At 51.1% G+C, this 24,086-nt stretch overlaps 1 protein-coding gene across 1 annotated transcript in view; it reads left to right on the top strand.

The window, feature by feature from the left end:
• Nucleotides 1-20,984, top strand: part of LOC116823142 (scavenger receptor cysteine-rich type 1 protein M130-like) — a 91,621-nt gene extending 70,637 nt beyond the window's left edge. Inside the window, 13 exon segments of the mRNA XM_075071251.1 lie at nt 311-640; nt 1,030-1,036; nt 1,470-1,587; nt 1,590-1,656; nt 1,659-1,790; nt 2,088-2,243; nt 2,246-2,325; nt 2,327-2,411; nt 11,104-11,205; nt 16,370-16,699; nt 18,281-18,610; nt 19,843-19,956; nt 20,854-20,984. Of these exon segments, the coding sequence (XP_074927352.1) occupies nt 311-640; nt 1,030-1,036; nt 1,470-1,587; nt 1,590-1,656; nt 1,659-1,790; nt 2,088-2,243; nt 2,246-2,325; nt 2,327-2,411; nt 11,104-11,205; nt 16,370-16,699; nt 18,281-18,610; nt 19,843-19,956; nt 20,854-20,984 (1,982 nt within the window).
• Nucleotides 20,985-24,086: the final 3,102 nt, after the last annotated feature.

Here is a 24,086-nt window from a genome sequence, read left to right as displayed (position 1 = left end):
ACCCCCATCATAGTGATTTTAATCTCAGCTAATTACCCCTGAACCTGTGACATCCCTCACTGCTGTGACTGGAGACGGGGTTCTTCCTCACTTCCTCGCCTACACAGCCCGTGTGTTTTCATAGCCTGTCTCTCAGCTGCCCCTTCACACCCCAGAGGTGGCTGTATATTAGTAGTGGGGAGTGAACACGTGTCAGGCAATTGGTGTGTGTAGAGACTGATCAGATCTAAGATGCTATGTTCCCCAATGTCACTAGTGATCAGAGGAAAAGGAATTTCCCTGAGCGTTTATTCCCTTGGTACATTTGCAGACTCATCCTTTCCAGAGCAGGCTTCAATCCGACTGGTTGATGGTTCGAGTCGCTGCGCTGGGAGAGTTGAGGTGTTTCACAACCAGCAGTGGGGAACTGTGTGTGATGACAGCTGGGACATAAAGGATGCTGGAGTCGTGTGCAGGCAGCTGGGCTGTGGGATGGCGTTATCAGCCCCTGGGAGAGCTCGCTTTGGGGGAGGATCTGACCATATCTGGATGGATGATGTTCAGTGCACAGGGACAGAAGCTGCCCTTGCCGAATGCAGGGCTCGGCCTTGGGGAGACAATAACTGTCACCACGGAGAAGATGCCAGTGTTGTGTGCTCAGGTAATCCTTCTCCATCATGTCACTGTGAGTGATGCAGGGATTGGGCTGGGAAGCTTTCAGCACAGACCCAATTCTCTTGTCTGAGTCAGCACTGATCCCAGTGCCCCAGCATGGTGCTAAGGGCCTGTACTGCAGGGATACAGTTTGGGGTCACAGTAAGTGTCTCTCTTCCTGTGGTATCAGTGCTGACCCCATTTACCTTGCCTGTGCTGCAGCGAGTAGGATGGGGGCTCAGTAGGGGGCACTCTTCCCTCGCAGTTATTGCTGAGCCCAGTGCCCCAGCACAGCACTCAGGGCCTGCGCTGCAGGAAGCAGCACATGTGCCTCAGTGAAAGACCCTCCCCGTCGCTGATAGCTGTGATCCCCCTGTCCCACTACAGCACAATGAGACGCTGGGTAACCGTAGATCCCATTTGCAGGATTTGGGGTCGAATGGAGCCTGCAGCCACTCAGAGGCAGTAGAAACCTGGGATCCCTTTATGAAGTGTGGGGCTCCTCTCCCCGTCGCTCCGGGTGATTTCCATCTCAGCTAAATACTCCTGAACCTGTAACATCCCCTAGATCAGTGACTGGAGACACGGTTCTTCCTCACTCCCTCTCCTACGCAGCTCATGAGTTTCTGTGCCTGTTCTTTCAGCTGCGCTGTTCCACCCCAGAGATGGTTGCATGTCAGGAGTGGGGCGTGAGTCCTTGATAGGCAGGTGCTGTGTTTAGAGGCTGTTCAGACCTGTCAGTGGGAGGCGGTAAGTTCCCCAGCATCACTAGCTATCAGAGGCACAGGAAACTCTCTGAGTCATTATTCTCTTGGGGTGTTTGCAGGCTCAGTCAGTCTAGGTTTTGATCCACTCCAACTGGTGAATGGCCCAAATCCCTGTGCTGGGAGAGCTGAGGTGCTTCACAATCAGCAGGGGGGAACTGTATGTGATGATAACTGGCAGTTACCTGACACACTGCCATTGTGTGCAGGCAGCTGGGTTGTGGGATGCTGTTATCAGCCCTGGCAGAGTTTGATTTTGGTGAGGGTCTGATCCCATCTGACTGGATGATGTTCACTGCAGAGGATCAGAAGCTTCCCTCAGTGAATGCAGGGCTAAGCCTTGGGGAAGCCATAACTTTCACCACAGAAAAGATGCCAGTGTTAGGTGCTCAGGTAACCCACATCCATCACCATGGTGCAGGGAGGGGGAGGGGGACTCAGCAGGGGGCACTCTGCCCTCACAGTCAGTGCTGACCCCAACACTCCAGTGTGGTGCTAAGGGTCTTTGCTGCAGGGAGCAGCTCAGGGACTACCATGAGGGCTGGATGTCAGTGGTGGTGATTCAGCCCGGGACAGGCAATCGCTGTGTGTGGAGCCCATTCAGACCCCTCAGTGCTACGTTCCCCAGCATCTCTAGCAATCAGAGACACAGGAATCTCTCAGAGTGTTTATTCCCTTCGGTGTTTGAAGACTCAGGCATCTCAGAAGTGTCTTTGCTCCAGCTAGTGAATGGCCACACTCGTTGCACTGGGAGAGTCGAAGTATTTCATAACCAGAAGTGAGGAACTGGGTGTGATGGCAGCTGGGACTTAGATGATGCTGGAGTTGTGTGCTGAGCAGTGGGATGCCATTATCAGCGCCAGGTGGGGCTTGGTTTGGACATGGATCTAACTGTCCCTGGCTGGATGATGTTAACTGCACAGGGACATGAAGCTGCCATCTCCAAATGCAGGGCTAGGCCTTGGAGAGACTATAACTTCAATTATGCAGAAGATGCCAGTGTTGTGTGCTTAGGTAACTCTTGCTTTCCCTTGCACTGTTGATGCTGCAGAGAGCCTGTTGGGAAGTTAAATAGAGCATGCTTTCCTGTCTGAGTTCATGCTGACCTCAGTGCCCCACCACGATGTTATGGACCTCTACTGCAGAGAGCGGTATGTGTGCTGTGTGGAGAGGCCTTCACCCCCATTTGATTGTTCTAGTTAGTAGAAAATTGATAAGGGAAGCAAAGAGACAGAATAAAAAATCTATGACCAGCAGAGTTAATGGCAACAAGAAGGTGTTTTTAAAATATATTAAGTACCAAAAGAATCCTGACAATGATATCGGTCCATGCTTAGATGGAAATGGTAGAAATATCAATAACGATGCAGAAAGAACAGAAGTGTTCAATAAATATTTTTGTTCTGTATTTGGGAAAAAGAGATCATATAGTCTCACCATTTGGTGATGATAACAGTCTGTTCATTCCATTAATATATCAGGAGGATATTAAACAGAAGCTACATAAGTTAGATAGTTTAAAATCAGCAGGTCCAGGTAATTTGCATTTAAGGGTTTTAAAACAGCCGAGGAAATAGCATGCTGGACCGTTAATGTTGATTTTCAGTAAGTCTTGGAGTGCTAGGAAAGCTCCAGTAGCCTGGAAGAAAGCTAATGTTGTGCCAATTTTTAAAAAGAGTAAAAGGGATAACTCGGATAATTACCGGCCTGTCAGCCTAACATCAATCCCAGGCAAGATAATGGAGTGGCTGATATGAGAGTTGAACAATAAAGAATTAAAGAAGGGTAATGTAATTAATGGAAGTGAACATGGGTTAATGGGAAATAGATCTTGTCAAACTAACCTGATTTTTTTTTCTTTTTTTGGATGAGGTTACCAATTTGGTTGATAAAGGTAATAGTGTGGACGAAATAGACTAAGACTTCTGTAAGGTACCACACAACATTTTGATTAAAAAAACTGTAACATATAAAATTAACATGGCACATGTGGCAGGGAGTGGTTCTTAGACCTATTATATTCAACATTTTTATCAATGTCTTAAAATAAAATATATAATCATAGGTGTTAAAATTTGCAGATGATACAAAAATTGGGGGAGTGGTAAATAATGAAGTGCACAGGTCACTGATTCAGCCTGATCTGGATTGCTTGGTAAACTAAGTGCAAGCAAACAATGTACATTTAAATGTAGATATCTACATCTAGGAACAAAGAATGCAGATCATGTTTACATGATGGGGGATTATATCCTGGGAAACAGTGACTCAGAAACAGATTTCCAGGTTGAGGTACACAATCCAGCATGAGCTCCCACTGAGACTCTGTGGTCAAAAGGGCTAATGCAATCCTGAGATGTATAAAGAGAAGAATCATGAGCAGGAGCAGAGAGGATATTTTACCTCTATATTTGACACTGCTGTGGCCGTTGCAGGAATACTGTATTCAGTTCTGGTGCCCACAATCCAGGAAGGATGTTGATAAATTGAAGAGGGTCATAGAAGAGCCACAAGAATGATTAAAGGATAAGAAAACCTGCCTTACAGCGACAGGCTCCAGGAGCTCAGTGTATTAACAAAGAGAAGGGTAAGAGGTGACTTGATCACAGTTTACAAGAATCTACCTGGGGAACAAATATTTAATACTGGGCTCTTCAATCTAGCAGAGGAAGGTAGAACAGCATCCAATGGCTGAAAGCTGAAGCTAGACATATTCAGAGTGGAAATGAGGCATACATTTAGAATGGTGAAGGTAATTAACCGTGGCACAAATTACCATGGGTGGTGGTGGTTGAGTCAAGAATGGATGTTTCTGTAAAAGCTCTGCTCTAGGATCAGACTAGATGCTCAAAAAGGTATGTTCTAGCCTTGGAGTCAATGAATCTATGATCCCCTGCCCTGCTATGGCACAATGGGGCACTATGTAATCACAGGCCCCACTGGTTTGGTATGGTGTTAAATTGAGCCCATAGCCAATTACATGGACTAGAAATGAGGGTGACTTTGTCAAGAGTAGGTCTGGTATCCCCATTCTTGTGGCCAATTTGCATCTTAGTAAATTAATCCTGAACCTGTTATGTTCTTTGAGAGCTATGATTGGATTCAGGCTGCTTTCCCACTTCCTGTTCTAAACAGCTGGACCATATTTCCCTGTCCTGTTTCTCAGCTGCCTGGCCCTACCCAAGAGGTGACTTCATTTCAATGGTGAGGAGAGATCCTGTTCTCCCATTCTCATGCAGTCTCTGTGTGTGGAGCCTGTTCAGACTAATAGAGTTTAAGGCTGGAAGGGAGCATTTTGAGCATTGAGTCAGGCCATCGGCAAAACTCAGCGAGAGAATCTCTCTTGCGCCAAGGCCACAACTTCTGTTTGAGTTATCACAGATTTTTAAGAAAGACACCTAGTCTTCTTCTTCCTGTATAGATTTAAAGTGCCAGAAGATCTCACATGTCCCTAGATACATCATTCCAGTAATTGATTAACCTCACTGGTATCAATGCCCTGATATTTCTGAATATCTCTAGTTTCAGTCACTGGATCTCGTTCTGTTTTGCTTGCTGGATTCGAGAATCCTCTATGTCCTCCAATAGGTACTGATAGAGTGTAATCAAGTCATCTCTTAACTTTCTCTAAATTAAACTAAATAGGATGAATGGAGTAAAAGGTGGATGAAAGAAAGCTGTCTAGATCGCCAGGAAGTGATCAACAGTTCAATGTCTAGTTGGCCGCTGGTATCAAAAGGACAACAAGGCATCTGGTGGCACCTTAAAGACTAACAGATTTATTTGGGCATAAGGTTTTGTGGGTAAAAAATCCACTTCTTCAGATGCATGGAGTGAAAATTACAGATTCAGGCATTATATGCTGACACATGAAGAGAAGGGAGTTACCTCACAAGTGGAGAACCAGTGTTGACAGGGCCAGTTCCATCAGGGTGGATGTAGTCCACTCCCAATAACTGATGAGGAGGTGTCAATTCCAGGAGACGGAAAGCTGCTTTTGTAGTGAGCCAGCCACTCCCAGTCCCTATTCAAACCCTAATTAACGGTGTCAAATTTGAAAATGAAGAAGAAGACATCAGGATATCAGGAATGGCAACATACAAAAGCCAGTAGGAGAACTCTTCAGTCTTCTATAGACATTCTATAACAGATTTAAAAGTAGCCATACTTGAACAAAAAAAACTTCAGAAACAAACTTCAAAGAAAAACTGCAGAACTAACATTCATTTGCAAATTTGCAAATTTCACTAGGAGGATGGTGAAGCACTGGAATGGGTTACCTAGGAAGGTGGTAGAATCTCCTTCCTTAGAGGTTTTTAAGGCCCAGCTTGACAAAGCCCTGGCTGGGATGATTTAGTTGGTGTTGGTCCTGCTTTGAGCAGAGAGGTGGACGAGATGACCTCCTGAGGTCTCTTCCAGCCCTCATCTTCTATGATTCTATGAAAGAGCTTCCTACGTTTTTTTCATTGTGATGCAGATTTTCCAGAACTCAGACCCTACTTGGTGCTCTTTTCTGAACCCTTTCCAATTAGTCACCATCCTGTTTGAAGAGTGGACACCAGAGCTGGATACAATATCCAGTAATGGTCTCGCTAATGCCATATACTTCCCTGATCCTACTCAACATCATCCTCCAATTTATACATCCCGGGATTGCAGTGGCCCTCCTAGCCACAGCACCGAGCAGAGAGCTCATGTTCACTTGATTTTTACCATGACCACTGAATTCTTTGCAGAGTCATTCCTTTCCACATTAGAGTCCCCTGTACTGTACACGTGACCTCCATTCTTTGGCCTATATCCCAAAAGGGACTAAGGCAGCCACCTCCTAGTGCAGTCAATGGGACTTAGGCACCTAAATACCCTTGAAGACATGGGCCTCTGTTCCTAGATGCGTGACCTCACACTTTTCTGTGTTTAAATACTGTGACAAAGTTCCTCCTTTACCTTGGTGGGTCCTGCACTTATTGGCGGATTTGCTCACCTCAGTGATCTTTCCCTCTGGTGGAACCCACAGTCTGGGTCAACTCCTCCTGTGTCTGATCAGGAGTTGGGAGGTTTGGGGGGAACCCGGGCCGCCTCTTACTCCGGGTTCCAGCCCAGGACCCTGTGGATTGCGCTGTCTATGTGCTCCTGTAACAGCTGCATGACAGCTACAACTCCCTGGGCTACTTCCCCATGGCCTCCTCCAAACACCTTCTTATCCTCACCACAGGACCTTTCCTGGCGTCTGATAATGCTTGACTTGTCTGATAATTCCTCATCCAGTAGCACACCCTCTCAGTCTCAGCTCCTGCATCTCTTTGCTCCCAGCTCCTCACACACGCTCTTTCTCCTCTGGCTCCTCTCTGCCTGACAGGAGTGAGCTCCTTTTTAAAACCAGGTGCCCTGATTAGCCTGCCTTGATTGGCTGCAGGTGTTCTAATTAAAGTAGCTATCTCCACTGCCTTCTAGAAAGATCTTAACTGGCCCCAGGTGCCTTGATTAAACTGGAGCAACTGCCATTTGGTTACCACGGTACTAGGGATTTGTTTAGCCTGGGGCTAACATACCTGTTCCTCAGTACTTTACTGTAGCGATCTGGCCTTGCCCCATCACAATACATGTTGTTCAGATAAGTCCATCTTACGAAGTGACCCAGGTTGCTGTGTAGAAAGGACCTGGCCTCATCATTATTTACTGCTCCACTAATCTTTGTATCTCCTGCAGACTTTACCCACAATGAATTGATATTTTCTTCTAGATCACTGATAAAGATATTGAATAGCACTGGATCAAGACCAGATCCCTGTGAGACCTCACTAGAAACACCGCCCCTGGGATGATGGTTTCCCATTTACAATTATTTTTGAGTGCTGTCCGTTAGCCACTTTCTAATCCATTTTTCTGGGCTATGTTGGTTCTGTACAGTGTTAATGTTTCTTATCAGAATGTCAGTCTCCCTACAGAGTCTAAGTATGTGCAACCTTCTGGCAGGTGGAGCCGGCAGCAAGGGTCAGGGTCCATGCAAAACAGAAGAAACACAATACAAAACAAAGCAAAACAGAACTATCTCGAGCACCCACCCACTGATCTGGGAAAATTAAACATCGCCTTGTGCACCTCACAAAGGCAATATTTGCCAACTTGCAAGCACTGACTCTGCCTATAGCAAAGAAAATATCTAATAAAAAGGCAAAAGGAACCTGTCTTAATTTGGGAAAACAGCACAACCACCATTCGCAAGCATATGACCACGAGCAAATACCCACCCCAGAGTATGTTGAGCAAGCGTCCTTCGCCTCATTCAGATTGTGCTTACGTGTAGTACATAAATACTGTTATATTTACCCACCTAACCTGTAATCCTGCTTCTTCCAAAGGCAAAACAGGAATATTCATCTCTCATGTCTGCCTTTTCTGCATCCTTACGGACAATTTTACTGTCCCTGCCATGCATCGGATCTAGGCCATTGCTAGGATTTCTGTTTGTTCCCGATACATTACAATTACTACTTTTTACTGTAGTTATGCCTTTTGATCTGAGCCGTTAGCTTATTTTCAGGATCAAGTGGATGGTTTCTGTTCAAAGGAGAGATTGAGGATTCTGTTGCTAAGTGGGCAGACGTGATCCTGCGATGTATAAGTGGGGGAATATCAAATAAGAGGAGGGAGACAGTTATTGACATTGCTGGATTTCTGCAACGCAGTCCTGGTTATTTACAAAGCCTGTACAAAGTCCTGTCTCACTGAACACCGCCGAAATCAAACAAAAGGAGAGAGTTTCGTTGCTCACAGTTCAAAGTCTTTTTTCAGCCCACCCTGACCCCAAAGCTCTTAGCATTTTTCAGAAGTTCACATGATCAGCGATTCTCTGGCTGTGTCTGGGCTTCTTTGCTCCTTCTCTGAATCATTCTCTGTAACTTAAGACTAAGATAAAGATTCAGCATCAGCCCCATCTGTTGGTATTGGTGCTGTCTGCACTGATCGCTAGAGCTTTCCCCTCCCCCCTTCCAGTTAAATGAGAATTTAAAACAATAACTTCCTAGGAACCGAGGTACTCTGCCATCCACACAGGTTTCCTTGTCACTCTGCATGCTCATGTCCTATATTCACTCATGGAGACATCAGTCGTAGTTAGATCTAGATTATCAGTGAGTTCAGGGTTCATGCCCTCTCGGTGAGGCCTATCTGTTGTGGACAGGCTGTCTGTAGAAGATGGCAATGTGCTGAGGTAAGCTGCATGCACTTGCTTTTGGTATCAACAAGGATAAGTTGTTTAGCTTTTAATGACCATGTAAAGCCCCTCCAAAAAGGAGTAAGTTTGGGATTCTTTTCCAGGATGCTTTTTCCAGTCATGCAGCTGCTGCTGCAGCTTCTGTCCTTCCTGCGTGGGCATTTCATTCTCCTCTCTCCTGACATCTCGTGTCTGGCACGCTCCCTTCCGGCTCATCTTTTTCCTCCACCTGCTGGAATGCTGTCCTCAGGCACTGAGATACGGCCAGGGTTACACTACACAATTACTTTGGTATAACTACGTTGCTCAGGGCTATGAAAAATCCGCACCCCTGAGTGACGTAGTTATACTGACCTCAACTCCCTATGCAGAAAGTCCTATGTTGGCAGGAGAGCGTCTCCCGTGGACACAGCTACTGCCTCTCATGGAGATGGAGTTAATAAGCTGACCAGAGAGCTCTCCCCTCGGCTTAGAGCAGTGGTTTTCAATCTGTGGTCCGCAGGCCCCAGGTGTTTGCAGACTATGCCTAAGGGGTCACAAAAGGTTGTCATTACCACAGAACCGTGATTTTCAGCCTGTGGTTCTTGAAACCCTGGGGGTCCACAGACTAAGTATGAGATTTCCACCTCCATTCAAAATATTTCAAGGTCCGCAAATGAAAAAAGTTCAAAACCCCCGGCTTAGAGCATCTTCTTCAGAAGAGCGACAGCAGCTGACGCAAGTTTGTAGCGTCGACCTGCCCTAAGAGTCCACTGCATCTTTGACCTGTATGGGTGCTAGGGGCCTGATCAGTTCTTGCTGCTGAACATCAAGTCACTGGGAGGCCTGTGTTTGCAGGGTCCACAAATTATCCCAGAAGCAGAGTAAGGGATAGTTGATTGATGGCTGTGCTAAGATAACAAACGATACCTTCATTTCCCAGTCTTGTTGGTCTTCATCGACTCAGGCTGTAAGAATCAAACCAATGATGTGGTTTACTCTCTCCACTGCCTCTTTACTCACAGGATAGGCAACACTGGTACTCACCTTGGTTATCTGGAGTTCTCAGCAAACCTCGTGTAGTAACCGTGATACAAATTCATTCTCCTCATAACTGCAGATGCAGCCTGGTGGGATGAATTGCAATCCTACCTGTTTCATCAGTGCAGTCATAGCTGTTTCAGTCCTTTTACCCTTCAGTCACTGCAGCACCACATGCTTTGGGAACGTGTACTCACCCCACACTGGAAGGGGAAGGGTTAACTCCCTGCTGTGAGCTGAGGAAGTCACATCTCCACATCCTTACTGAGCATGCTCCAGGTGTAGCACTAGTATGAAAGGGAGCAGCCAGGCTCAGTTTGGGCTGACCACCGAGGAGGAAAGATGTTCTTTGTTGGTTCCTGCCCAGGAGCAGCTGGAACCCCTGACTGTGGATGCCGGAGGCACCGAGACCCAGAGATAAGCCCAAGTGCATGTGGACGTCCAAGAAGGATCAGAGTCACTGGGAACCACACGCACCAGGAAGCCTGGAGATCTCGAGGGCAGCTCCAAGAGACGTGGTAGGAAGTGGCCCAGGGGGAACTAGCTATAGTGCTGTGGGAAGTTGGTGTGTTTTGGTTGGAGCCCCACTGACTCTGTGGAGGAGAACTCTGCCACTGGTAGGGCACTGGGCTGGGACCCAGTGGAGCACATACACACACCACAGATGGCGGCCCATTGGCACTGACTGCAAGGCCTTACTGCCCTGAAGATTAGGGTGACTCTACTGCCCTGCGAGTGAGGGCAACTCTGCTGACTCTGGCCATTGGGCCACACAACCCTGAGACATGGTCAGTCCTGAGGGAGAGGGCATCTGTATCGGCCCTTACCTTTAGGTTTTCTACCCCTGAGAACAAGGGCAGACTAACTGACTCTGATCAGTAGGCCATACCATCCCAGCGGTAGAGGCAGTTATATCAACTGTAGCCATTTGGCCACACAGTGCTGAGGCAGAGGGCAGCTCAGAGTATGGGGTGCGCTCACCCTGCACTGGTTGTGGTTCCCCCACCCCATCACACATGGTGCAGAACGTGGGCACCAATCAAAGCCTCCTGATAGGCTTACACTAGGAAACCTGACAGAGGGACGGGTTTTCCCCCTGTTTGTTGTAGTGCATTAGCTTTGGGAGAATCTTAGAATTAGAAGTGGAGTCTGATAAAGTCTCGCAGTGGTTACTTGAGAGCCAGCAATAACAAGCACCTCAGCAACAGCACACCAGGCGGAGCTGTTGCAACCAATCACTCACTAGCAACAGCAATTGATGAGTGAACTGTCCATGCAGCCACAGGCCCAGCAGGAAAGGCTAGTTCAGCAGATGGCATTGTTACTATAGCCTGGAGGGGCTTTGACTGTCACTCCAATAGCATCCAACCCAGGATCCGTCCACGCTATCTGGCCTCCCACTGCAGCTTGCCAAGATGGGCTCTTCCATGGCCATTCAGTGACCTCCAAAACAGTGGGCTACCCTTCTAGCCCCATACCTGATGGGGCCAGCCCCGCTGGCTTACCGAAAATTGGATCACCAGGATGCCTTGGATTATGTCAAGGTGAAGGCGGCCATCCTTGACCAGACCGGTATTAGCCCAGAAACATATCAACAGTGGTCCCGTCGTGAGTGGTACCCCACTGGGGCTAGACCGAGGGCAGTAGCCCAGTGCCTCAGAGCTTATGCCTGGAGGTGGCTGAAGCCCAACAAGAGGTCTGGAGCCCAGGTGGCAGAGACTGTAACCCTCAAGCAGTTCACCCAAGTCCTCCTGGCCAGAGGAAGGAATGGGTACAGTGACACCAGCCTGTGACACTTGTGGATGCCATTGTACTGCTGGAAGATTACTTAGCGGCTGAAAGTGTGGAGCAATCTCACACGAATGATGAGTTGGGGGGAAAAGATAAAGCAGTCAGGGGAAGTACACACCAGACTAAACCTGGAGGGCCGTGACATTCGTCTGGGGGCCCAGACATTACCTCAGACCTGACCCAGAGATTGATGGCCACTCGAGTCTCAACTCGGCAGGAGGAAGACCCCTGAGCAGAGACCAGCTTGGTAAAAGCAGATCTGTCAGCTGAAGAAGCCTGGGACGGTTCTTGTGAGTGCGACCAAGAGGGATATTTCCTCTGGGATTGTCACTATATGGATAGTAACTTTGGACAGGTATGGGTATCCAGCCCACACACTTGAAAGAGGACCCCGGGGAAGCTACCAAGCTGTGACACTGGTTCCAACAGATGATTCCCTAACAAAATAGGATCGAGGGGTCCCAGAACATCCCAGTGCTCCCCCTTTTCTTGAGAATCTTCCACCCCAATGCGATCGCCAGGATTCGGTATTCCCAAGGATTTGAATCTGTGGCCCCTGTCAAAGTCCCGCTTCTGCTGAGTTTTCTTTTCATCTTCCTTCTCCTGAACTCTCTGGAACTCAGGCCAGCAATGGTCTGGTTGGGGTCATTTTGGGGTCGTTCTGATAGTTGGCTGACCCTCAGCCCCACTACAACCCTGTCTCTGATACGTTCTTCACTCACCTCCCCATAGCCACAGTGTTCGATTAGGTTCTACTGGGCTCTTATAACTCATTCTCTGACTCACCGTTCTCTGGCTGGCATAAGTGAAATCGTACCTGCTCAGACACCACAGTGCAGCGTGGCACGAAATGCTCATCCAGTTCTTCTTTCACTGTGTTGAACAGTTTCATCTGAGCAGCCGTGAGGCTTCTGGGAGGGACAACGACTCTGCTGGAGGCCCACTGTACAGTGCAAGGCATTCCCTTGTTTCTCCTCTGATTGCTGAGCTCAGAAAGACTTACACCTGAGGGAACTTCTGCAATCTGCCTACCCAGAGTAGCCACCCCGCAGGGTGCTGTCAATCACATTCTGCAGGGTTGGCGTTTGGAAAAGGCTGGGTCAGATGGAGCCGTTTCTGCTGTTTTACCAGACTATAGACCCCGCCCCTTTTTCTGTGTTGCCTTTGTGTAGCCTAAGGTGATGTGGCCCAGTAAGGAAGCAGACAGGTGTCTCATCTAAGGTTGCCAACAGTCCCGTATTACAAGGGATGTCCCTTATTTAAACAGAAATTTGCCTGTCCCGTACTGAGTCAGCACGGGACACCTTTTATCCCGTATTTCAACAGCAGGGGCTAGTACTCATGGGTGCATCTTTCCATTCCCCTCCTGACCCTTCAGTGCTTCTTAGAGAAAGCAGACGGGGCTGCGCTCAGGGGCCAGAGTTTGGAGCGGAGTGGAAAGAGGCACCTGTGAATACTGGCCCCCTGCTGACTCCAGCCCTTGAGCACGGCCCCGGCGCAGGCTCCGTCTGGCAGGGGAAGTGTACGGGGCTGTGTGCCCTGGAGTAGCGCTGAAGGGCCAGGCTCAGGAAGAGGCTTTGTCTGGCAGGGGGGTCAGTACTTCCGGGAAGTAGTCTTCCTACTCGCACAGTCTCTGCCGATATCCCTTGTAGGGTGCACAGCCCTGCAGCAGGCAAAGACGAGCAACTGCAGCCTCCAACTTGGCTCCTTGAACCCACCTGCAGCAGCTGCTGACCCAGCACCTGAGCCCCTGGGTTCTCTGCAGCATCCAGAGCTGGAGAGAGAGAAGCCCTAGGAAGTGGGGGGTGGGGTGGAAAAGGGACTTGCCCCTACGGGTTCAAGCCAAGACTGGGGACATCTGAGGTCTGGCTTGTATTTTTAAAAACAGTGTTGGCAACCCTCATCTTAGCTTCTATATTCCTTACTCACCCACCCTCACTCCCTGCTGCAGCCTGAACTCACCACAGCCCGTCCCTCTGGGCCCTCTGTGCATTTAGGCCTTTTTTCCATCTGCTCGGCTGCTACCTCTGCAGCTTTTGGCTGGGCAGGCTGGGCTGGCCAACCAGCTGAGCTGTTTTCCTTTGCTGCTTTCCTCTTCCTGAGGGGGTGCTCTGTGATCTGTTAGGCTTTTCTTCGATCCCACCCCTCACACCCTGTAGAGATGAGAGAGACCCAGGGCTGTCTTCAGTTCCTGGTTTCACACAAAGACTCTTACCTCTTTGCTCTGTGCCCCTAGTGACCACTCTCAACTATCCCAACTAACACTGCAACCCCCACCAGCCCCAGCATAACCGTACTGAAGTGCACTGGCCATAGATTATATACACTTGTAACCCTTCTGCCCCTCTGAGTTGGCAGCAACAAGGGCTGGGTTCAGTATCTAGGGGTTCCATTTCAATAACACAATGCAAAACCAGCATTGATCCCCCACCCAGTGACCTGGGACAGTTACATACCACCCCCCGGAGCATCTAAGAGGCAATACTCCCCCTCTCGCAAGCACAGAGTCTGAGTGTAGCAAAATCCATTTAATAAATGAGGGAAACAATGCAGCATTATGTTGGGGAAACACCACAAACAGGATTCATAACACAAACCATGAGCAAAAGAGCCACCCCCAAGTAAGTTTGGCAATGTCCTTTTCCCCTCAGGGTCTTAAGTCCAACAAGCCAAAAGTCTCTTCCCCTGGTCAGTGCAGCCCCAAAGTTCAGAAGTTTATCTGCAGAGTTTTACTCCCCCAACCTGGGTGGAAATTGGGGGGGAAGGGGCACATGGGGTCTTAAGGGGCACCTTACATGGTCCGAGGTCAACTGCCCCACCTCTCTGTAGGGTTCTACTGCTGCCTTCACCATGAGCTACTCCACTCGACCAGCCATCCTACGAACTGCTCCATTCTGCCTCGCTTCACTCCACTCACCATCCTGTGGGATACTCCAACCACCCTACAAACTGCTGTGCTCTGCCAGTCACTTAGTAATATATCTTCAGGCTCCCCCCACTAGTTAACACAGCACTCAGTGATCTCAGCTCTTAGTAATTTTAGCTCTTTAGTGATTTCAGTTTATAGTAGGAGAGCCCCACTACTGCTACACCATTGGCCCAAAGTGAATTCAGCAAAACAGTCTGTAACTAGACTTTTAATAGAATCAGAATTAGTTCTGCCATTCAACAGTGGCAAAGAAAGAAGGTGCAATGGGTGTTTCAGGCCCTTAAAGGGACACATACTCTCAAATACAAATAGCTATCCCCAACCTTCCTCCATTCACTGGCCATTGGAACCCATGTCCCTTGTCTAGTGAGTGCTACTTAGTTAATGGCGAGTCCCTCTGTCATAAAACATTTTCATTGTCCTTGATTCACATAATCAGGGTAAAATACTTTATTCTTCCTGTCCCAGTAACAGAGAAACTGGGGTTTCCACAGCAGCCCAAGTGACCACTTCAGAGGCTGCTGTGGGTTCATGCTAGGTGGGGTGGGTGTGCCCATGCAAATAAGATCAGCCCCTGAAGTTCTTTTCCACAACTCGCCACAATTCACCACCAGATGTCAGAGTAGAGCTCATCCTGACTCTGCTTACACACTGATACTTTAGGTTCCCTTATCAACTGTCTGCATCTTCTTACTACTAATTTATAGCCATTGCTTTCAGCTTTCCTCATTTTCTATTTGTTAGATATTGTGTTAATTATTAATCATCATTATTATTATTTGTTGCTGCATTACTTCTCTTCTTAACCAGGATATTTTTTTAAGCAATGAATATGTCTTCTGTGATTGTGGAGTTGTCAGGTTATTGGGCATCCTAAACATTTCCCAATTATTGTTCACAGTTTGGGTTTAAACCTTTCCTCTCAATCAATTTTGCTCATAATTATTTTCAGCTTTGGGAAATTGGCCCACTGGCCCTCCCTGTCACAGCTTCACCAGAATGGGCCGGTAGAAGAACAGGCCTTTTCATCTGGCCTGCTGGGCCCTGATCTCTGTCTGCTCCCCATGCTTCTAGGTGCCGAGGGACCAGCTCTCACTGATTCTGCCTGCAGCTGATTGTGGAAGACCCCTTGAGGCAACCTCTAGAGGTCTGAACTCAGTGCTCTTCTCTTCCAGCAGGGCAGCCTGTTAGGGCAGGGTGTGCTGAAGTGGTGGGGCCTCCAGCAGGGGGCATAAAACATCTGGTACACCCCATCATCGCTGTCAGGGCAGTTTAGTGTATGCACATAGCCAGTGTAATCAGATCCGGATCACGTGCACCTCTGTACTTTCTCATTTGTAATTCTGTGATAAATTCTCCTATATCTGTCAGTCTCCTGCAGGCCCAGCCTGAGTCAGAGTCTATATTGTTATGTTAGAAAATTATCACTGATCATTCTTAGAAACTCCAGAGATGTTTTTTCTCATGGCAGCAGGAGACCCCTGCAGGCTCCCATAGACTGATCCCCCCAGAGCAACGCAGAGTGTCTTTCTACACATTGCAGCAAGTGTTCAAAGTGCTGTTCACCCTGGTCTTTGATTTGGGGGACGCTGCAGACCCCTCTTGCAATGTCTCAATGGGAACAGTGTTCCCTACACTTTTCATATCCAGTACTGTTGAGTGTCCACTAACTGTAAAGCAAGGGTGCCACCCCTACTGCCATGTGCCCACTCTGCTCCTCCTAAAGGAGGAGTGTTGCCCATTTGTTGCCATAGTGGGGCCTTGACAGGTGTTTCTGGAATGAAGAGAAGTTGATTTCACAAGTCAAGCGTTTCTTTGGTGCGATCTGGTTTATTTATAAAGTCCTGTTTCCCAGACAACAGTAAAAAACAAAAACCAGCCAGCATTTTCCTTGCTCTCAGTTTCCAGTTTACCTCTCCAGCCAGTCCTGTGTCTCAAGGTGCTACGTTCCCTGTGTAACTAGAGATCAGATGCACAGGAACCTCCCTGAGTCTTTACTTCCTTGTTTATTTGCAGACGCTGGCATCTCAGAAGTGGCTCCGCTCCGACTGGTGAACGGCACAAATCGATGCACCGGGAGAGTCGAGGTGCTTCATAACCAGCAGTGGGGAACCGTGTGTGATGGCATCTGGGACTTGTCTGAGGCTGAAGTCGTGTGCAGGCAGCTGGGCTGTGGGACAGCGTTATCAGCACCACGTGGGGCTCACTTTGGGCAAGGATCTGACCGTGTGTGGCTGGATGAGGTTCAGTGCACAGGGGCAGAAGCTGCCCTCACCGAATGCAGGGCTAAGCCTTGGGGAGAGCATAGCTGTAACCCCGGAGATGATGCCAGTGTTGTGTGCTCAGGTAACACCGAGGGCGGTAGAAGCCTGTGCTTCTGGAAGTGGGGCGGGGGCTCTGCAGAGGGTGCTAACCCTGGGAGTCAGCCTACGTGTGTTGGTGTGTGTGTGTGCATTTCGGGGTTTGTGTGTGATTGTCTCTGTACCTGTTTGAGGCAGCATGTGTGTGTGTGTGTGTGTCTATGTGTGTGAAGGGATGTGCACGGGACAGTCTATGAATATTTGCATACACGTGTGGCAGTTAGGGTTGCCAACCCTCCCAGATTGATTGGGAGTCTCCTGGAATAGGCCTCGATCTCCCAGAGGCTACTGAAACCAATCCAGGAGATTTTAGGCACTAAAAGTCCAGCGGCGCAGCAGGGCTAAGGCAGGCAGCCTACCTGCCCTGGCTCTGCATGGCTCCCGGATGTGACCAGCACATTCCTCTGGCTGCTAGGCACAGGGATGGCCAGGTGGTGTCTGCGCACTGCCCCGTCCTGAGCACCGACTCCGCAGCTCCCATTAGCCACTGCTCCCATCCCCCTCCTGCACTCCAACCGCCTGCCCCAGCCCTAAGCCCCCTCCTGCACCCAAACTCCCTCCCAGAGCCTGCACATTGCACCCCCTCCTGCACCCCAACCACCTGCCCCAACCAGATGAAAGCAAGGGTGAGAGACAGCGAGCAACAGAGGGAGGGAGGATGGAGTGAGCGGAGCGGGGCCTTGGAGAAGGGGACGGGACAGGGGGCAAGAGTGTTTGGGTTTTTGCGATTAGACAGTTAGCAACCCTAATGGCAGTATGTGTGCGTGTGACAATGTGTGTATTTGAGGCAATGTGTGTGTCATGGAGTGTGGGGGAGTCCAGCCCTGCACCCCTCTTCCTGGGACCCACAGTGACTCTCAGCCAGCCAGTAAAACAGAAGGTTTATTGGACAACAGGAACACAGGTTACAGCAGAGCTTGCAGGCACAGTCAGGACCCCTCCATCGAGTCCTTCTGGGCTTTCAGGGTGCTTGGATCCCAGCTTAGGACACCCTGAATTCCGCCCACACATCCCCAAACCCAAACTGAAACTAACCCCCTCCAGCTGGCCCCTTCCTTTGTCTTCCCTCCCAGGCAAAGGTGCTGACCTCCCCCCTCCCTTACCTAGCTCAGGTTACAGGCTCAGGTATAGTCCATCCCCTAAAGTCCTCCCCTGCTCTCCCATTCCTCACATAGACAGCCCCTACTCCGTCACAGTGTGTGTGCATAAGGACGTATGGGGGTTGTGCATGAGACTCTGTGTCTGTGTCTGCTTGTTCAGCAGTGTGTAAGGGGGTGCAGTGTGTATGTGTGTTTGAGGCAATGTGTATATGTGTGCACAGAGCCATATAGCAGTTGTGCATGGGACTCTGTGTGTGTGTGTCTGCTTGTATAGCGGCATATTGTATAGGGGGATGCAGTGTGTGTGAGTGAGGGAGTGCACGCACACATGCACACAGGTGGAGTGATATACAAATGGCTCCTCTCTGCTCTGTGCAGACACTCACACCCCATCCGCGAGCCATGCTGGGTATCCGGGCACCTGGCGGCAGGGAACAGCCTCTCATGCCCTGTGCTTTGTGTTTCAGATCAGGGCCAGCTGAGGCTGCAGCTGATGAGTGGCCCAAGCACCTGCTCCGGGCGAGTGGAGGTGCTGATTAACAACACCTGGAGTGCCGTGTGTGATGCCGGCTGGGGCCTGCCAGAGGCAGGGGTGGTGTGCAAGCAGCTGGGCTGTGGCACGGCGCTGTCAGCCCCGGGGTTTGCTCAGTTCGGCCATGGGGCCAGCGACGTCTGGCTGGAGGGCGTGAGCTGCTCGGGTCAGGAATCTCTCATCAGCGAGTGCCAGCTGAGCCGGCTGGGTTCTGGGCTGTGTGACCGTGGCTCCGAGGCCAGTGTGGTGTGTGCCGGGCAGGCCGGTGAGTGCCCAGTTCTGTTGCCATGCCCATGTTCCTGCAGACACGAGGTGGGCAGGAGTCACACCCTGACCATGCCAGGGGGAGGCCAGTCTCCAGGAGGGAAGCACCAGGGTTCCTGCCCATCACACCAAGATTACTGGCTGTCCCAGAGGTTCTCACAGCCGTGCTCAGACTGGAGCACCACTCCTGGGTCTCTGAGCAGCCTCCTCTGCCATGGGGCTCCCTCTCCTGCCAGCCCTGGCTCCGGTGCTGGAGGCTGCTAACCCTGCAGGCAGACCCAGAGCACAGATCTGGGGGGCAGAGAGCCTGTGGGGCCTGGGGGAGGAGTCGGGGAGGCAGGCCCTGAGGAGGAGTATGAGGGACAGGGCCTGTGGGAGAAGCTGGGAAGAGGCCTCTGGGAGCTAGTGCCCCCAATCCTCTCTAACACATCCCCCTCTCCCGGACTTCTTGGGCTGGGAATGGTCCCTGGGGTCAGTCCAGCCCTGAGCCTCCTCCCATACCCCAACTCCCTGCCCCAGCCCTGAGCCCCTTCCTGCACCCAAACTCCCTCCCAGAGCCCGCAACCCCTCCTGAACCCCAACTCCCTGCCCCAGCCCTGAGCCCCCTCCTGCACCCAAACTCCCTCCCAGAGCCCACATTCCCTCCCGCACCAACTCTCTGTCTCAGCCTGGTAAAAGTGAGTGAGGGTGGGGGAGAGCCAGCAAGGGGAGGGAGAGGGGATGGAGTGAGAAGGGGCATGGCCTTGGGGCAGGGGACAGGGGTGGGGCAAGGGAGCTTGGGTTTGTGTGATTAGACAGTTGGCAACCCTACCCCTTAGCTACCCCCAGCGCAGGGCCCTGCACTACCCCACAACCCGCCCTCCTCCCCGGGCCCTGTGGCAGAGGGGGTGGGGTTGGCCAGCCAAGGTTCTGAAGGCAAGAAACTCAATCCCAGGTGGGGCTGTGGGGTGGGGCAGGGAGGTCACCTCAGGATGGGCGCTGTGGAGGGGGGGACAGAGTCAGACCCACAGGGACTGTGGTACAGGGGAGGGAGTCAGCCGTGGGGGGTCCTGTGGGCTGGGGACAGAGTTGGGCCAGGAGGGGTTGTGCAGGAGGGGATGGAGTCAGTCTTGGCAGGGGGCTGTGAGTGGGGAGAGAGTCGGTCTCAGGGGCTGTGGGGCAGAGGCAGGGTCAGCCCCATGGTTGTGGCAGGCCTGTGGGCGGGCACAGCTCACTGCCTGGCTCTCTCCCCAGGCTCCGGGCTGTTCTGGTCCCTGCTCCTCAGCCTGGGTGCTGTCGTGGTGCTGATCTGCGGGGTTCTGCTCTGCTGGAGGATGCGGCGGGACAGAACTGCTGGGAACCCCCTGGGTAAGAGCCTTGGATCCCGAGCACAGTCTGCAAGGAAGCGGGGCTGGAATGAGGGTTGCTGGCCTGACCCACGAGTCCAGTGCCAGCTGGAGCCCAGTGCCCCTGAGCTACCCCCCCTGCATGGAGACCTGCTGCTCTCACAGTTACTGGGATCCCTGCTTTGGCTGCCATGCACAGACCCAGTGTCCTGGCCTGCAGGTGCCCTGTTCCTACAGCCCTGCCCTGGCAGTGGTGTAGGGTTGCCAGGCATCCAGTTTTTGACCAGAAGGCCCGTTCAAAAAACGACCATGGCAGCTCCGGTCAGTGGCACAGCAGAGGCCCAGAGCTATGGCAGGCTCCATGCCTACCCAATGGGAGTTGTGAGAGCCATGCCTGCAGATGCAAAGGCAGTGCACGGAGGCTCCCCGGCCACCCATGCACCTAGGTTCCACAAGGACCTGGTGGCTGCTTCCTGGAAGCCACAGTAAGTGGTGCCAGAACCTTGAACCCTTAACCCCCTCCCAGACTCTCACCCTCTGCTCCAGCCTGCTCCCACACCTAAACTCCCTCCTGGAGCCCGTACTCCCCACACATCCAGACCCCCTGCCCCAGCCCCCTCCTACACCCCAAGCCCCTCATCCCCAGCCCCGCTCCAGAGCCCCAGCTGGATCCCACAGCGCCTCCTGCACCCCAATCCCCTGCTGTGTGACAGTGTGGGACAGCGAGCAAAGGAGGGAGGGGTCATGGAGTGAGTGGGGGCGGAGCCTTGGAGGGGCAGGGTGTTCAGCTTTGTGCTGTTCAAAAGTTGGCAACCACACAGTGGGGTCCCATTCACAAGGCACCCTGGCACCTGGGAGAGGTTGGGCCAGGGGCAAAGGTCAGTGGCCTGGGTGCTTCATCCTGTCCACTTGCTTCCAGGCCATGTGCACCTGGAGGAGCTGGGGGCTCCAGGGACCCCACCCCAGCCCCAGGGAGCGGCAAATCCAGAGCCCTCCGAGGAGCCCGACAGCGAGATGACCTGGCTGGTGAGGGAAGACGTGGTGCTGTGAGAGCTGCATGCCAGCCGGGCTGGGCTGGGCTCAACCTGCATTGAGAGACAGGCTGGTAGGATCCTGCTCAGAGCAGCCCCAGACCTGCCAGCTGCCTGGACTGTGGGGACGCTGATGCAGCTCATCTGGGGACTGGGGGGCCCCTGGCATCATTGTCCCCCCAACTGACTTGGAAAACTCCCTGTGCCGCCCCCCCCAGCTTTCCCTGGTGTAGCTTCCAGCAGCTCCCATGCCCATCCCTGAGCAGCCTGTGCCCAGCCATGCAGACAGCATGTGGTGCACCCTGCAGAACCATTGTCAGGTGCACAGGGTCAGCCGGCTCCTTCCCCATGCAATGACCATCCCAATATGGGGAGAGACTGACTACGAGTGTCTGCCTGTGTCTGATGCGCCAGGCCTTGGTAAAGCCTGGTGTTCTCATCTGTCTGTGCCCAGTACAGCCTGATCCCAGGGCACCAGGCCCTGTCTGTCTGTGCCCAATACACACTGATCTTGGGGCACCAGGCCCTGTCTGTCTGTCTGTGCCCAATGCACCCTGAGCTTGGGGCATCAGGACCCATCTCCTCTCTCTGTGCCCAATGCCCTCTGAGCTCAGGCCACCAGACCCCATCTGTCTGCGCACTAGCCAGCCCGGGCCCCCCGTAAATGATCATTACAGCTTCTAGTGTGTAGATAAGGTGCAGAACTGAGTGCAGCTGCATAATGGTGCCTTGCTTAATGGAAAGAGATGGGCCAGGGTACAGATACAGATACAAAGAGCTTGTCTCTAACCTTCCCTCCCCCACCCCATCCTTGTGCTGTATAAATACCCTGTGGTAATATTACACAGCTAGACACAGAGACAGCAGCTGCGTCCAGACACAAGACCCGTTGCACATTTCCCAGGGGAAGATGTTGGGGAACAACCACATTATTCCCTCTTCTCTTTGCATTAGTAGCATATTGGCAGCTGAAACCTTTCTGATTTCTTGTAATTCCCAAAAGCTTCCACAAGGTGTCAATGGCTTCCAACTCCTCAAAGTGCCCCACTCTCACCCCCTCTGTAGTAGGGTGACCATATGTCCTGTTTTGACAGGGACAGGCCCCTTTTTCAGCTCTGTTCAGGCCGTCCCTACTTTTTCTACTAAAACTGGACATTTGCCCTGATTTGTGAAGGCAGCGCTTCCTTCAGAGCTGTGCCCCCGGGCAGCAGTCCCTAATCTCCACTGGACACTACAGGCAGTTCTTATGTCTGGGTCAATCTAGGACAGCTGTTCACTGCTTGCATTACAGGATAGTGAGGAGTTTACTTAGAGGATTGTACCTCAGAGATGTATAATCCCTTCCCGAGCAGCCTGCTGTTCCGGTAAAATGAGTGTGCTGCACACATTACATTGGTGCATTCCTCCCTGAGTTCAGTGAGTGCAGTCATGACTGATAGGACGCACAGAGAGTAGGGTGACAGAGTGGAGAGCAGAGAGATGTGGCTTCTGCCAGGGGGATAAGCTCTGAAGGCAGCGATTCCCGCCAGCAGCAGCAGAGAAATTTTCTGCTGACAGGCAGCGCTAATTTCAGAACTGACCCCTGGGAAGCAGCCCCACTTGCTGGCTGCAGGGTGGAGCAGAGAAGTAAAGGTGACATGGTATTGCCACCCTTACTTCTGCGCTGCCTCAGCACCTGAGCCTCCCTTACTGTGAGGCTCAGAATAAAATGCTTTGAGCAACTTAACTGGAGGCTGTACAGAAGCACTAAATTAATTTTCCCGTCGGCTCAGTGCAAGGTCAGCAACGAGAAAGTAGAAACTGGTGGGCACAGATCATGGCTAAATGGAGCATCGGCATCAGCAGGGTTGAAGGATGCCACACGCAGGTAATCCGATGGGGGTTAGTGGCAATGCTCTGATTTGTAAATGCTGATTTTTTCTTGTTAGCTGAGTTGCAGCTGCAGCTGAAAGCAGCGTGATGGTCTCTTCCCAGCTCCATTGTTTACCTCACTTGGGAGCCTGAGTGTGGAGACAGCATGAAATAGGAAGGGTTTTTAATTGCACATTTTGTTTTAGCTAAGAGTTTCCCTGAGCCAAGCAGGCTGCCTGCCGTAGAGTCAGAGGGCTGTGCCCAGATGCTGGGCTGGGCCAGAGTTCCGAGAAAGCCTTGTGAAGGAACACTTGCAAATCAATTCTACCCTGGTGTTTCAGTAGTGGATTTACCAGGACATAGAGATCTCTGGTGTAAACCCTTCGACTTAGAGATTAGCTTGGCTCATAGCAAGAAATTGGTTCAGCAAAACAGGGGCTGTCAGGAGCAGGGTCCCAGCCGGAGGCAGACTGAGGCCACGTCTAGACTATGCGCCGTATCGGCGCGTTAAAATCGATTGCTCGGGGATTGATATATCGCATCTAATCTAGACGGGATATATCGATCCCTGAGCGTGCTTATATCGATTCCGGAACTCCACCAACCCCAACGGAGTTCCAGAATCGACATGGCGAGCCGCGGACATCGATCCCAGGTGGTGAGGACGGGTGAGTAAATCGATTTTAGATCTTCGACTTCAGCTACGTTACTCACGTAGCTGAAATTGCGTATCTAAAATCGATTTTACCTCGTAGTGTAGACCAACCCTGACATCATGTATCCAAAACATCCCTACAAGGAGCACACACAGTTCATTTACACACATGTTCTCCTTTGACAAGGGCTGGTTGTGTTACAAATAAGGGTGGCAAAACCACCATGCTACTCTTACTTCTGTGCTGCTGCTGGCGGGGGCGCTGTCTTCAGAGCCAAGCAGGCTGGCAAGCAGCTGATGCTCTCCATTGCCCAACTGTGAAGGCAATGCTGCCTCCAGTCACAGGATGTTGCCAGGTGATGCTTTTGTTCCTTTTTTGTGGGGTGGGGGGCTTGTGCATACCTGTGTCCTTAGAAGAATCAATAGTTTGTGTGTGGTCATCTTTTGCTATAAAAATGTCCAGAAAACATCTGTGTAATTGTAATGAAGACCTCCAAAAACAGTTCAAGTTTTTAAAAAAAGACGCTTCAACACTGGACAACAGCAAAGTTGTATGTGAGACATGTGGAGCACATTCATCCATTGCCAATGGTTGAAATGATATTAACCAGAACC

The sequence above is a fragment of the Chelonoidis abingdonii genome, chromosome 11, assembly GCF_003597395.2.
Source record: "Chelonoidis abingdonii isolate Lonesome George chromosome 11, CheloAbing_2.0, whole genome shotgun sequence".
Taxonomy (NCBI): Eukaryota; Metazoa; Chordata; order Testudines; family Testudinidae; genus Chelonoidis; species Chelonoidis abingdonii.
The sequence above is the reverse complement of the archived record's forward strand: the minus strand, read 5'-3'. Positions and strand labels throughout refer to the sequence as shown.